At 41.3% G+C, this 14,003-nt stretch overlaps 1 protein-coding gene across 1 annotated transcript in view; it reads left to right on the top strand.

The window, feature by feature from the left end:
* myo9aa (myosin IXAa) overlaps positions 1 to 14,003 on the top strand; it is a 363,558-nt gene that overhangs the window by 321,750 nt on the left and 27,805 nt on the right. Inside the window, exons 33-38 of the mRNA XM_043680122.1 lie at positions 2,087 to 2,198; positions 3,663 to 3,724; positions 6,592 to 6,784; positions 7,226 to 7,354; positions 11,263 to 11,368; positions 12,279 to 12,410. Of these exons, the coding sequence (XP_043536057.1) occupies positions 2,087 to 2,198; positions 3,663 to 3,724; positions 6,592 to 6,784; positions 7,226 to 7,354; positions 11,263 to 11,368; positions 12,279 to 12,410 (734 nt within the window). The remainder of the gene's footprint in view (positions 1 to 2,086; positions 2,199 to 3,662; positions 3,725 to 6,591; positions 6,785 to 7,225; positions 7,355 to 11,262; positions 11,369 to 12,278; positions 12,411 to 14,003) is intronic.

A 14,003-nucleotide genomic window follows, 5' to 3' on the forward strand; every position in this document is an offset into this window, starting at 1 on the left:
TTGTAGCATCAAAAACTTGAGTCTAGTTTGAACGATAATGTTATTTTTGAAATATCACATATTTCCAAGTAAATTCAGGACCTCTCTTACTCTCTATACTTTCTTTAAGCCACCTGGTTCTTTAAACCAGCCCTGTTGAGAGGTATAAGCTATTTAAATACTTTTGAGTAATCAGATCTGCTAATAGTAAAGCTTCAGGTTTCTAATATTCCTGCTTTGCAGTGATTCCAGCTATACAAAACATTGTGTTTGATATTTACACCATTCCTGTCTTAAGTATATTGTCTCATTTCTAGACTGACACCTAGTGTTGACACCCGGTTTGTGACTGAATATATGTCGTGTAAAAAATCCTCATGGACTTATCTCATAACACATTTACCTAGTAATCTTGGACCTTCTAAATCTGTGTATAATTGTTTATTTGCGTACAGTTCATAAAATGTGAAATACTGTTAAGACAGACTTGAGTGAATGCAAAATACCAGCAATAAATAGTGTTGCACAGAAATTACCCGACAGCGCAAACGAATTTAATTAAAATTTGTCTCCATTGTTGGTTTTCCATGTCCTATAGTGAGTAACATCCAGTCACACTCATGTCTTATGTTTGTCATGTACATATGATCATATGTGAAGCTCTTTTGTTGGAGGTGGAAGGGAGAAAGAAACTTAGTGAAATTAAAATCATTACAGAAGCAGTACCAAGCAAAGCAATGAGTTGTGGACTAGCAAACCTGAATCCAGATGTCCAATATAGGGTATAAGAAGAAGTCACTTGTGGGCAATTAAATGCATTTGTGGTAATTTTCCAAAATTTCCCAGATTCAGAAAAAGTTCCACCAGACTGTAGAGTAGCAAATATAACCACTGTTCAAAAAGGGAGGGAAGATAACGGGGAACCAGAAGCCAGCTAGTTTCACCTCTTTTGTGGGGAAGGTGTCAGAATCATTCATTAGTTAGCTTACAGCTGGACATTTAAAGGTTCTAGACAATTAGGAAGATACAACATGGATTTGTAAAAAGGAAATCACGCTTAACCAATTTATTAGACCAATTTATTTAGTGGCCCATGTGCTGGGCATGCACTGAAGACATGTTGTTTTTGGATTCCAGAAGGCAGTTGTGGAAAATATGTGTTCATAGTGTAGTAGGTAATATATTAGCATTGGTAGAAGATTGGCTGAAAATAGCCCTTGTCTCATTGGCACGTTGTCATAATGGAGTCCCGCTGGGGCCTCAGCCTTTTACAGTTTGCATCAATGACTTAAAGGAATTTAACGTAGAAGTAAGGATTTTATGGTTCATTTTAAGGGTCAATTGTGAGAACCACATCTCAAGCACTGTTTTCATCTCCTTGTTAAAGGAAGGAGCAAATGTATTGGAAGTGGTTCAGAAAAGGTTCAGAGGATTGCTATCCGGAAGGAGCAGTTGTCTCCTGAGAATAGATTTGACAGGCTAGGCTGGTTTCCACTAGAATTTAGAAGAATGAGATTGAACTTGATTGAAGTGTATAAGATCCTGAATAATCATGACAAGGTTGGCATAGAAAGGATGCTTCCTTGTGGGTCATTCCAGATGGGGAGCACTGCGTTTAAATTAGGGGTCACCTTGTTAGAACCAAGATGAGAACTTCTTTTCTCATAAAAGATTCGGTGACTTGGAATTCTGTCTCAGACATTATAGAAGCCTTGACATTGAACATTTTTAAGGCACAGGCAGATTGTCTTGCCATCAAGAATCTTATCAAAGGTTATCAAGGGTATATGGATATGTGGAAATCAAAACACGTGCAAGGATGTGCATATGATTGGCCGCCATATGCTCCTATTTCATATATTGAATTTGTGTATTTTTATTCTAATTTAATGGTGTGTTCAATTGATGTTGAACTATTAGAAGTATGTTTATTTTAATGCTTAAGAGTGTCTATTGTAGTGAAGCATCCCACCATTTGAGTGCAGTAGAAGTACTGGAATTAATTTTCTTTTGAGGTGATGGGAATGATACAATTTTTTGAACAGTATTTTATCGCTGTCCCTAAATATTAGAATGATTTTTATGAGCCAGATATATCTGATTACAGGTGGAGGAGTACAATGGTCATATTTTCAAATCTACACAGTACAGTATTCCCACCTACTGTGAATGCTGTTCCTCCCTTATCTGGATGATGGACAGAGCCTGCGTCTGCAAGTGTAAGTTCCTACAGATATTGCACCAAAATTGAAGAGCAGACAAAAACTTTTGCTTTCAAGAAATTTTTACTTTTTTAATAAATTCTGTTTCCTCATAGTATGGCTGTTACTTGTCATATTCCCTCGTCTGCCTTTTTCCTTGAAATATATCTAAATGTCTGTAAGGGGCCATTTGTTCTGTCTACTTCCATAATCTATTATCGAAAGACATAGGAGCAAAGATTAGGTCATTTGGACCTGTTCCACCATTCAGTTAGATCGTGGTTGATCTGATAACTCCCCAACTCCACTTTCCTGCCTTTTTGCCAAAGCCTTGAATTCTTTACTGATAATAGTGTCTGTCTTAGCCCTGAATATACTTAACAATGCAGCATCTACAACCTCTGCAGTAAAAAAAACTCCACGGATACACTTTGAGAAAAAAAAAACATTCTTCCTCATCACTGTTTTAAGTGGGTGACCCCTTACTCTGAGGTTATGCTCTTTGGTCCTAAACTCTCCAACAAAGGGATAAGAAGTCTCCACATCTCCCTGTCAAGCCATCTGAGAATCTTGTATATTTCAATAACATGCCTCTCATTATTTTAAATTCCATTAAGTACATGCGCAATATACTCCACCTCGCTTCATAAAATTCCTCCCTACATGGTATTAACCTAGTGAACCTCCTCTGGACTGCCTCCAATGTGAATGTCTGTTTGCTTAGATAAGAGGACCACAACAGTTCACAAAATTCCAGATGTGACCTGACTAGTGTCTTGTACGGTCTCAAACTTTGTCAGACTTCTTTTTACAATCCTTCCATTAGGACAACAGTCCATATGCCTTCCCAGTTATCCGCTGAATTTAGATGCTCGCTTTTTGTGATTCATGCACAAAGATTCCCAAATTCCTCTGCAGTCTTTCTCCACTTAAAGCTCTTCTATTTTTTTCCTGTCCAAGTGGAGAGCCTCACTTTCTCCCTCATTAAACTCCATCTGCCAGGTTTTGACCCAGCCACTTAATCTATCTATATCCCTCTATGAAATTTCTCTCTCATTCTTGCCACTTGCGTTCCCACTGATTTTTGTGACATCTGCATACGCAGTGATGGTGCATTCACTTATGTCATCCAAATTATTAATATACTTTGTAAATAATCGTGGCCACAGAACTAAACCCTGTTGCACTATTCTTCTGTAGTTACTGGTTTCATAATACCCTCACAGCTAGGTGAAGCAGCTTTACCTGTTGGCTTTTGCCTTGAGAACGTTTAAATATTTATTGTATCCAGTTTTATTTGTATGAATCCATGTGGACTAATGGGGTAAATATCTTATCGATTGTGGTGATTACAATATTACAACACTTGTGCATTTAAATCAAGCTGGTCAACTGAATTGCATCTTTCAAAATTAACTTCAGATAAAAATGTCTTTGCATATGTTGTGTTGTATGTTAGGCTACTTTTCACCTCTCTTTCAGTATGTAGGTATGCTTGCCATAGAAAGTGCTGCTTGAAAACTACGATCAAATGCTCCAAAAAGGTAAGTTGTCTTGAATTAGCAGAGCTTCAAATTCTTTTTGAGCAATGCTCTGAGAGTGGCAGCTTTGCAGTTTTAAGCCATTCTTGTTTTTCAGACTTTACAAGACAATGTTCACTGAAACATGAGTGAATCAGATGAGTTTTTTTTGACAATTGACAATGGATTCAGGGTCATGATTATATTCTTAATTCTAGATTTTTATTAAATTCGAATACCACCATTTGTTGAAATTAGTTGAGACAGTTTTGATTCAGGGAGAAAGTGCGCACTGCAGATGTTGAGAGTGTGGTGCTAGAAAAGCACAGTCGATCAGGCAGCATCCGAGGAGCAGGAGAATCAGCGTTTCAAGCATAAGCCCTTCATCAAGAATGGGGCTTGTGGGCCAAGGAGGCTGTGAGATAAATGGGGGGGGGGGGGGGGGTCCAAGTTGGAAGGTTGGATCTGGAATGAGGTGGAAGGAGGGGATATGAGGAAACTGGTGAAATCCACATTGATGCCATGTGGTTGGAGGGTCCCATGGCAGAAGATGAGGCATTCTTCCTCTAGGCATTGGGTGGTAAAGGTTTGGTGGTGGAGGCGGCCCAGGACCTGAATGTCCTTGGGGGAGTGGGAGAGGGAGTAAAAGTGTACACCCACAGGCGGTGCGGTTGTTTGCTACATGTGTCCTGGAGGTGTTCTCTGAAGCGTTCCTCAAGTACCTGTCCTGCCTCAAAAATGTAGAGGAGACCACATTGCGAGCAATGGATACAGTAAATGACGTGTGGAAGTGCAGGTAAATCTCTGACAGATGTGGAAGGCTCCTTTGGGACCTCGGATGGAGGTAAGGGGAAGGTGCTGGGTGGGGGGGTGTTGGTGAAGGGCGTGGACCTGACGAGAGTCACGAAGGGAATGGCCTTTACGGAACGTGGATAGGGGTGGGGAGGGAAATATATTCCTGGCAATGGGGTCTGTCTGTAGGTGGCGGAAATGCCGGAGGATGATGCGATGCATCTGGAGGTTGGTGGAGTGGAAGGTGAGGACCAGGGGAGTGCTCTCCTTGTTGCAGCTGGAGGGTGGAGTTTAAGGGCGGAGGTGCAGGAAGTGGAGGAGATGTACTGGAGGGCATCGTCGGCCATGTGGGAGGGGAAATTGCGGTCTTTGAAGAAGGAGATTATCTGGTCTGTTCGTTGGTGGAATTGGTCCTCCTGGGAGCAGGTGCAGTGGAGGCAGTTGAATTGGGAATAAGGGGGTAGTGTTTTGACAGGAGGCATGGTGGGAGGAGGTGTAGTCCAGGTAGCTCTGGGAATCGATGGGTTTGTAGTAGATGTCCGTGTTGAGTTGGTCACCATTAATGGAGATGGAGAGGTCCAGGAAGGGGAGGGAGGTTTCAGAGATGGTCTAGGTGAACTTATGATCGGGGTGGAATGTGCTGGTGAAGTTGATGAACTGTTCCAATGTCCTCGTGGTGCTGATACAGTCATCGATGTAGCAGAGGAAAAGTTGGAGAATGGCGCCGGTGTAGCTGCGGAAGATGGACTGTTCCATGTACCTGACGAAGAGATAGGCATAGCTGGGGTACATGCTACCCCGGTGATCTGGATGAAGTGGGAGGATTCAAAGGAGAAATTACTGTGGGTGAGGACCAGTTCAGCCAAACTAACAAGAGTGTCAGTGGAAGGGTACTGGTGGGGATGATGGGGGAAGAAGGAATGGAGGGCTTGGAGGCCTTCATCATGACAGATAGATGTGAATAGGGACTAGATGTCCATGGTGAAGATGTGGCATTGGGGGCTGGGGAAATGAAAGTCATGGAGGAGGTGGAGGGAGTGGGTGGTGTCTCGAACATAGGTGGAGAGTTCCTGGACCAGGGGGGATATGACTGTTTCAAGGTATGTGGAGATGAATTTGGTGGGGTAGGAGCAGGCCAAGACGACGGGTCGGCTGGGGCAGTCATGTTTGTGACTTTTGGCGTAGGAGGTAGAACCGGCCGTGTGGGGTTCCCAGACTGAGGTTTGGAGGCTGTGGGTGGCAGATCCCTTGAGGTGATGAGGTTGTGTATGGTCTGGGAGATGATAGTTTGGTGATGGGAGATGAGGTCATGATCAAGCGGTCTGTAGGTGGAGGTGTCTGCAAGTTGGTGCCTGGCTTCAGCAGTGTAGAGGTCAGTGCGCAAACTACCAATGCTGCCAGGACATTGACTGCCTCAACTTGTCGTCCTTTGCTGCAATAGTTTATCAGTTCAGCCCTAGATCTTTTCTTGTTTTAGAATGTTTTTCTTTTAAGGCTTTTAATTTTTCTGACTTTCCAGTTGGAAAGAGAGGGGGGGTTTGGGAGAGATGGATGCTTTCTGCCTTCAGGCTATTTTTTCTGTTCTTTGCTGCCTTTGATTCTTAATCTTTTTAACAGTACAGCTCAATTGGACAGGGTTGTTGTCAGGCAGAATTTTTTTATAAGCTGAAATGACATGGTGCCATTCAGTCTCAGATTCTTGCACTCACTGCTTCAAACAACAGCATAAAATCTCAGCTCAAAAAATACGCAGCACCTGATTTTTTTTTTAAGTTCTACAACACTTCTATTTCAGTCCAACTTGCAATTTCACTTTATATTTCCTAAAATAAAAAGTATGTGGTCTCTACACAAGATAATTATTAGGACCTATGGCTAGTTTGTTGCTTTCCTCCCTATCTCCAAACATTGAGACTAATTATGATAATTCTACTGCTGGTTAACTCTACAATTGAAGATGAAAGCTGGGACCTTCCATTGTTTATTATTCAATTCATACTGGACATTACATTTTGCTGGCTGAGACATTTGAGGGATTATGGGGGCACTAATTACTCTAGGCTACCATAGCTTTACACAGTCTTCTGTTTGATGTACAGTATGACCCCGAGTTATCATCTCGGCAGTTCGGAGTGGAGGTCTCCAGACTTACCAATGATGAGAGGTCAGTTCCATTGGTGGTGGAGAAACTGATCAACTACATTGAAATGCATGGCTTGTATACTGAAGGAATCTATAGGAAGTCTGGATCAACCAACAAAATCAAGGAGCTCAAGCAGGGCCTGGACACAGGTAAGGAAGGCTCCCAAACTGGGTACTTTGACAGATTCCACCGGTAGGTTGGAATCTGTTCTGCAGTTCAAAGTGTCACCTTAACATATGTATGCTTAAAACTGAATCAAACAAAATTTAAGAGTGCAATGAGTAATTCTATCCTAGAGTTTTATAAATACTATGAAGGGCGATAACAAATGTTTTGATGAGATGGGGTGCACTTTTTATGTCATTGCTTGGTTAAAATTCAATAACATTCCACATTAAGATACTATGTGGATTACAGGTTCAAAAACGTTTACTATTTGTGTGACATACAGGCTTTGCTTTTGGGTGTCCACATGTCAAAAATATACTTTTAAAATGTGGGATGTAGATGATTCTCATTTCCATATGGAAGCCTTTTAAAACTGCTTGCTATTTCTTTGTTTCTGGGCTGACTGGGATTTCTTCTTGCAGATATTAACAGCATGAATCTGGATGAGTATAACATTCATGTCATTGCCAGTGTTTTCAAACAGTGGTTGAGGGACCTCCCTAATCCTTTGATGACGTTTGAACTCTATGATGAGGTTCTGCGAGCAATGGGTAAGCGGGAGTTGTATCCATTCAATTATTTGTGAATCATAGAAATGGATTCAGTCATTTTAGTAACATGCAAACGAGATGAAGAAAACAAAGAATTCAGCTTTTGGCTGGCATTTTCTAGTAATATCATATGTAGCTGCTGTGATCAATTTTCTGTGTAAGCAATGAACTGTGTGTTTTTGGCCGAATGTAAAATATCATTGAGTTTTTTGAAGAAGTAACAAAAAGGATTGAAGGCTTAGCTGTGGACGTTATCTGTATCGACTTCAGTAAGGCGTTCGACAAGGTTCCTCAAGATAGACTGCTTAGCAAGGTTCGGTCACACAGAACAGAAGGAGAACCAGCTATTTAGATACAGAACTGGCTCAAAGGTAGAAGACGGAGTGGTGGAGGATTGCTTTTCAGATTGGAGGCCTGTGACCAGTGGTGTGCCACAAGGATTGGTGCTGAGTCTGTTGCTTTCCATCATTTATATAAATGATTTGGATGTGAACATAGGAGGTATGGTCAGTAAGTTTGCAGGTGACACCACAATTGGTGGTGTAGTGGACAGGAAAGAAGGTTACCTCAGAGTTTAACCGGACTGTGATCGGATGGGCCAATGCGCCGATGAGTGGGGCAGATGGAGTTTAATTTAGATAAATGTGAGATGCTGCATTTTGGAAAGGCAAATCAGGGCAGAACTTATACACTTAATGGTAAGGTCCTGGAGATTACTGCTGAACAAAGAGACCTTGGAGTGCAGGTTCATAGCTCTTTCAAAGTGGAGTTGCAGGTAGATGGGATAATGAAGAAAATGTTTGGTATACTTGCCTTTATTGGTCAGTGCATTGAATAAAGGAGTTGGGAGGTCTTGTGGCTTTACAGAACATTGGTTAGGCCACTATTGGAATATTGCATGCAATTCTGGTCTCCCTGCTCAAGGAAGGATGTTGTGAAACTTGAAAGTATTCAAAAAATATTTTCAAGGATCTTCCCAGATTAGGAGGGTTTGAACTTTAGGGAGAGGCTGAATAGGTTTGGCTATTTTCCCTGGAGCGCCAGAGGCTGAGGGGCGACCTTATAGAGGTTTAGGTCAGTAAGTTTGCAGGTGACACCACAATTGGTGGTGTAGTGGACAGGAAAGAAGGTTACCTCAGAGTTTAACCGGACTGTGATCGGATGGGCCAATGCGCCGATGAGTGGGGCAGATGGAGTTTAATTTAGATAAATGTGAGATGCTGCATTTTGGAAAGGCAAATCAGGGCAGAACTTATACACTTAATGGTAAGGTCCTGGCGATTACTGCTGAACAAAGAGACCTTGGAGTGCAGGTTCATAGCTCTTTCAAAGTGGAGTTGCAGGTAGATGGGATAATGAAGAAAACGTTTGGTATACTTGCCTTTATTGGTCAGTGCATTGAATAAAGGAGTTGGGAGGTCTTGTGGCTTTACAGAACATTGGTTAGGCCACTATTGGAATATTGCATGCAATTCTGGTCTCCCTGCTCAAGGAAGGATGTTGTGAAACTTGAAAGTATTCAAAAAATATTTTCAAGGATCTTCCCAGATTAGGAGGGTTTGAACTTTAGGGAGAGGCTGAATAGGTTTGGCTATTTTCCCTGGAGCGCCAGAGGCTGAGGGGCGACCTTATAGAGGTTTATAAGATCATGAGGGGCATGGATGGGATAAATAGCCATGGTCTTTTCCGCAGGGTGTGGGAGACTAAAACTAGAGGGCATAGGTTTAAGGTGAGAGGGGAAAGATTTAAAAGGGATCTAAGAAGTGCCTTTTTCACTCAGAGGGTGATGCATGTACAGAATGAGCTGCCAGAGGAAGTGGTGAAGGCTGGTACAATTACAACTTTTAGAAGGCATCTGCTTGTTTGTATGAATAGAGATGGTTTAGTGGGATGTGGGCCAAGTGCTGGAAAATGGGACTATATTAATTTAGGATATTTGGTTGGCATGGATGAGTTGGACCCTAGGGTCTAGTTCCATGCTGTCTATTTTGATTCTTGTCATTTTTGACTCAGTTAATTGCTCTTTTCTCTGAGTCAGAAGGTTGTGGGCTTGGGCCAAGTTCCCAAGATTTATTTATACCGAAGGAGTGCAACCTTTTTGGAAAAGGTTTCCATCTGATTTTGGAAGCTGTAATCCTAATATTAGAGCTATACATGCTGTAATACCAGCTTACACCTTTTCATGAAGAAAATATTGCATGTGTTTTTTAAGGTTGGGGTTACAGGCAGAAAGAAATCTGGGACCAATCTTGACACTAGCCACCCAGCCGGTTGAGCCCGAAGGATTCGGAGTTGCTGTGACAACTTACATTAATATATGTATACTGTAGCCTGGAGCTACACATAATGATAATGTAGGCTGCAATTTCTCTGCTTCACGTTGTGAAATGACTGCCATGTTTATCTATGAGGTCAAGAGATTTCAAAGTAATTCTGAGTACATGAAGCATTTTTGAGAGATGTGAAGCAGCACTGAACGAATATGCCACTTATTGCTAACATGATGTTATTGAGATATCGCATGACTAACCAGGAATCTCTTGCTTTTACTGCCTACCATTGGTAAATATCAGAAGGATTTACATGGTTAAATTTAACTTGTTTGGCCATGGTGTACGTACTTTCCTTGGGAGACTTAAGTCTGAGTTTCTGGCATAAAGACAGGGCTGTTGGGTACTGTTCCACAACTCTCCTAATGGGGTGTTTAGGAAAACAATTTTGGAGTATTGAGATGCTCTACTGGGACATTCGACTGGGACAAAAATGCCCAGCAAATTAGACTGAAGAGCTAAGGGGCTGAGCAGAAATGTAAGTTGGTAAAATATTGTATATCCCAGTTGGAGTGAGGCCATGGAAGAATTTGTAAACTAGGAGAAGTCATTAGCAAAAATGGGTAGTAACAGTTCACCATATTGTAAGAGGGACCAAGTGCTGAATAAGTTTGACTCTTTCTCTGACTGGGTTAAGAAGTCACTGAGATGAATATTGGAGGAATAAACCTGAAAGTAGACAGGTCTCAAAAAAGGCGGGAGAGGGGTCTCCGAATATCCTGACCAAGATTTCCCCAACACTACCAAGAAACAGATTAAACTGAACACATCTCAGTAAATCTTGCTGTGATAAAATGACTGCTATGTTTGCATAGGTAAGAAGTCACTGTGTGTGAAGTAATTCAGTGTATGTGAAGCACTTCAAGAGAGGTTTGAGAATATGATAAGGCATTAAGTAAACACCTTATAATATCTTATCAAGACAGCTCAATTAAAAAAAACCTGCTGCAGTCTCACTTGCATTGTAAAAATGGTTAAGGCTGGCTTAAAGAACTAATGACCTATTCAAAATTTGGAACTGCTTGAGTCAGTGTTGTCCTGTAGACCTGATCTAATTAATCCATCTGATGTTCTGACAGTCACCTTCTCTTTCTAACCTTCCTGAAACGGCTTCTTGTTGCTGGGATATAGCTTTATCAGAATATACAGTCCTTTGGTGTTTCACCTCAATTTATCATTCTTAGGAGAACTGTTCCGACAAAGGATCACAGGATTTGAAATGTTAACTATTTTTCTCTCAACAGAGCTGTCTCCTGTTGTTTCTCCTGTACACTGCTTATGTTTCAAAATTGTCAGCATTCACACTCCTTTGAGTGCATGCTGATGGGAATTTTAACTCATTTTCATCTCTGTGCTGAGCCTAATTTTAACAACCCTACTACTCCATTAGCTAATTAACTGATTCATTGAAGAACAAGAATGCTACTTTGAGCCTTCTTGCTCTATATGATTAAACATTTTAAAAAGTAAATGATATTGATCAGAGTTACAGATTAGCATTCAGTCTTGATATAATTTTCCACCCCATTATTGAATTGTGCGTTTTGATGAGATAAAAATTACTTTGTATAATTGCAGGTCTCCCAGACAGAAAGGAAATAATTAGAGGTGTGTATTCCATAATTGATCAGTTGTCTCGAACTCACATCAACACACTTGAACGGCTCATCTTTCATCTTGTAAGGTAAATATTTGACTGATATGCATTAGATTTTTAAGTGTAGTTCTGCAGCAGAAGATTGATCAATTTGCACTTTACCATTTTCTTCATGGTTAAGGGTAAACATTATGTTGGCATTTTAAGTTCTAGATTCAGTTCATGCTGGTTATGGGGAAGATTTCATTAAAGGAAAAATGATCCACATCAGAGCAAGAGCATTTTGTCTGAAGTTCTGTCAGACCATTTGTTCTCATCCATACTAAATGTTATTGCTTTTCCATTCCTTCACCTGTTGAAACTTTATTGCTGGAACAGCACAGCAGGTCAGGCAGCATCCAGGGAACAGGAGATTCGACGTTTCGGGCACAGGCCCTTCTTCAGGAATGAGGGCCTGTGCCCGAAACGTCGAATCTCCTGTTCCCTGGATGCTGCCTGACCTGCTGTGCTGTTCCAGCAATAAAGTTTCAACTTTGATCTCCAGCATCTGCAGACCTCACTTTCTCCTCGAACATTCCTTCACCTGGTTGTTTCTAAAATTAATCTACTACCTTGGCCTCAAGACACTTTAGCAATTGATCATTCAGTTGTTTAACTGTTTTATTATTTCCAACTTCACCCTTTTTAGAAGGTTAGAGTTCTGCTTTGACCTTGTGTACTGAGCATTGTGCATTGGTAACAGAAAAGTATTTGCCAAATGTAGTTGGTAAGAATACTTTTCATAAATCATAATTATGATTTTTTTGTCAAACTTGCAGCTTAACCATCATAAATGTGCAAAAGGTACATCTTGTATATGAAGATTTCCCCACTGCTAGGACTATAGCAAGACCTTCTGTGTATTCCCAGCATATTTTTTTTATATTTGCAGAGTTGACAGGTTATCATTGTTTCTCTCTACTCCCTCATTCACCCAACTTAATTGCTGCATTTCCAGAATTGCACTACAAGAAGAAACCAACCGGATGTCTTCAAATGCACTGGCTATTGTCTTTGCTCCATGTATTCTTCGATGTCCGGACACCACTGACCCATTACAAAGCGTACAAGATATTTCAAAAACCACTGCGTAAGGATGCTTTTGTTTCTTAATGACATTTCCGACACTTTCTAATAAAAAGTCATAGTGGTACAATACTGGGATGGTGAAAGCAGATTTTGGAGTTTTTATTGTAACAATTGCACAAGTTGACCCATTATGCTGGTAGCTTATGTAGTGCTATCTTTTTGAAATCCCATGTCAGGCAGATTGTTCCTGGATTCATCTATGAAAATAACTGCCAGTTTTACCAGTGTCTTAATGTTTATTACATCAAGTAATTCAAATGTGTACAATTCATTTTTAAATACGAAAAATGTGATGAAGTCTAGTGCAAATAAGCGACCCTTCCTTTAGAACATAGAAAAGTATAGCACAGAACAGGCCTTTCAGCCCATGATATTGTGCCAAAGATTATTCCTAATCTAAAATAAAATAACCTAACCTACACACCCCTCAATTCACTGCTGTCCATGCACATGTCCAGCAGTTGCTTAAATGTCCCTAATGGCTCTGCTTCCACCACCACAGGCAATGCATTCACAACTCTCTGTGTAAAGAATCTTCCTCTGACCTCTATACCTTCCTCCTAATATCTTAAAACGATGATCCCTTGTGTCAGTCAATCCTGTCCTGAGGAAAAGTCTCTGGCTATTGACTCTATCCATGCCTCTCATTATCTTGTATACCTCGATCAGGTCACCTCTCTTCCTCCTTCTCTCCAGAGAGAATAGTCCCAGCTTAGTCAACCTCTCTTCATAAGATAAGCCCTCCAGTCCAGGCAGCATCCTGGTAAACTTTCTTTGCACCCTTTCCAAAGCCTCCGTATCTTTCCTATAATAGGGCGACCAGAACTGGACACAATATTCCAAGTGTGGTCTCACCAGTCTTGTAGAGCTGCAGCAAAACCTCGCGACTCATATCCTTGATCCCCCTGCTAATGAAAGCCAAAACACCATATGCTTTCTTAACAACCCTATCCACTTGGATGGCCACTTTGAGAGATCTATGTACTTGAACACCAAGATCCCTCTGTTTCTCTACACTGCCAAGAATCCTGTCTTTAATCCTATATTTAGTATTTAAGTTCGACCTTCCAAGAGTTCAGAAAAGATTTACAAGGATGTTGCCAGGGTTGTAGGAGTTGAGCTATAGGGAGTGTTGCTGAACAAAGAGGCCTTGGAGTGCAGGTTCATAGCTCCTTGAAAGTGGAGTCGCAGGTAGATAGGATAGTGAAGAAGGCGTTTGTTATGCTTTCCTTTATTGGTCAGAGTATTGAGTACAGGAGTTGGGAGGTCATGTTGCGGCTGTACAGGACGTTGGTTAGGCCACTGTTGGAATATTGCGTGCAATTCTGGTCTCCTTCCTGTCGGAAGGATGTTGTGAAACTTGAAAGGGTTCAGAAAAGATTTACAAGGATGTTCCCAGGGTTGGGGGATCTGAGCTACAGGGAGAGGCTGAACAGGCTAGGGCTGTTTCCCTGGAGCGTCGGAGGCTGAGGGGTGACCTTATATAGGTTTACAAAATTATGAGGGGCATGGATAGGCTAAATAGACAAAGTCTTTTCCCTGGGGTCAGGGAGTTCAGAACTAGAAGGCATAGGTTTAGGGTGAGAGGGGAAAG

Source organism: Chiloscyllium plagiosum, chromosome 40 (genome assembly GCF_004010195.1).
Source record: "Chiloscyllium plagiosum isolate BGI_BamShark_2017 chromosome 40, ASM401019v2, whole genome shotgun sequence".
Lineage (NCBI taxonomy): Eukaryota > Metazoa > Chordata > Chondrichthyes > Orectolobiformes > Hemiscylliidae > Chiloscyllium > Chiloscyllium plagiosum.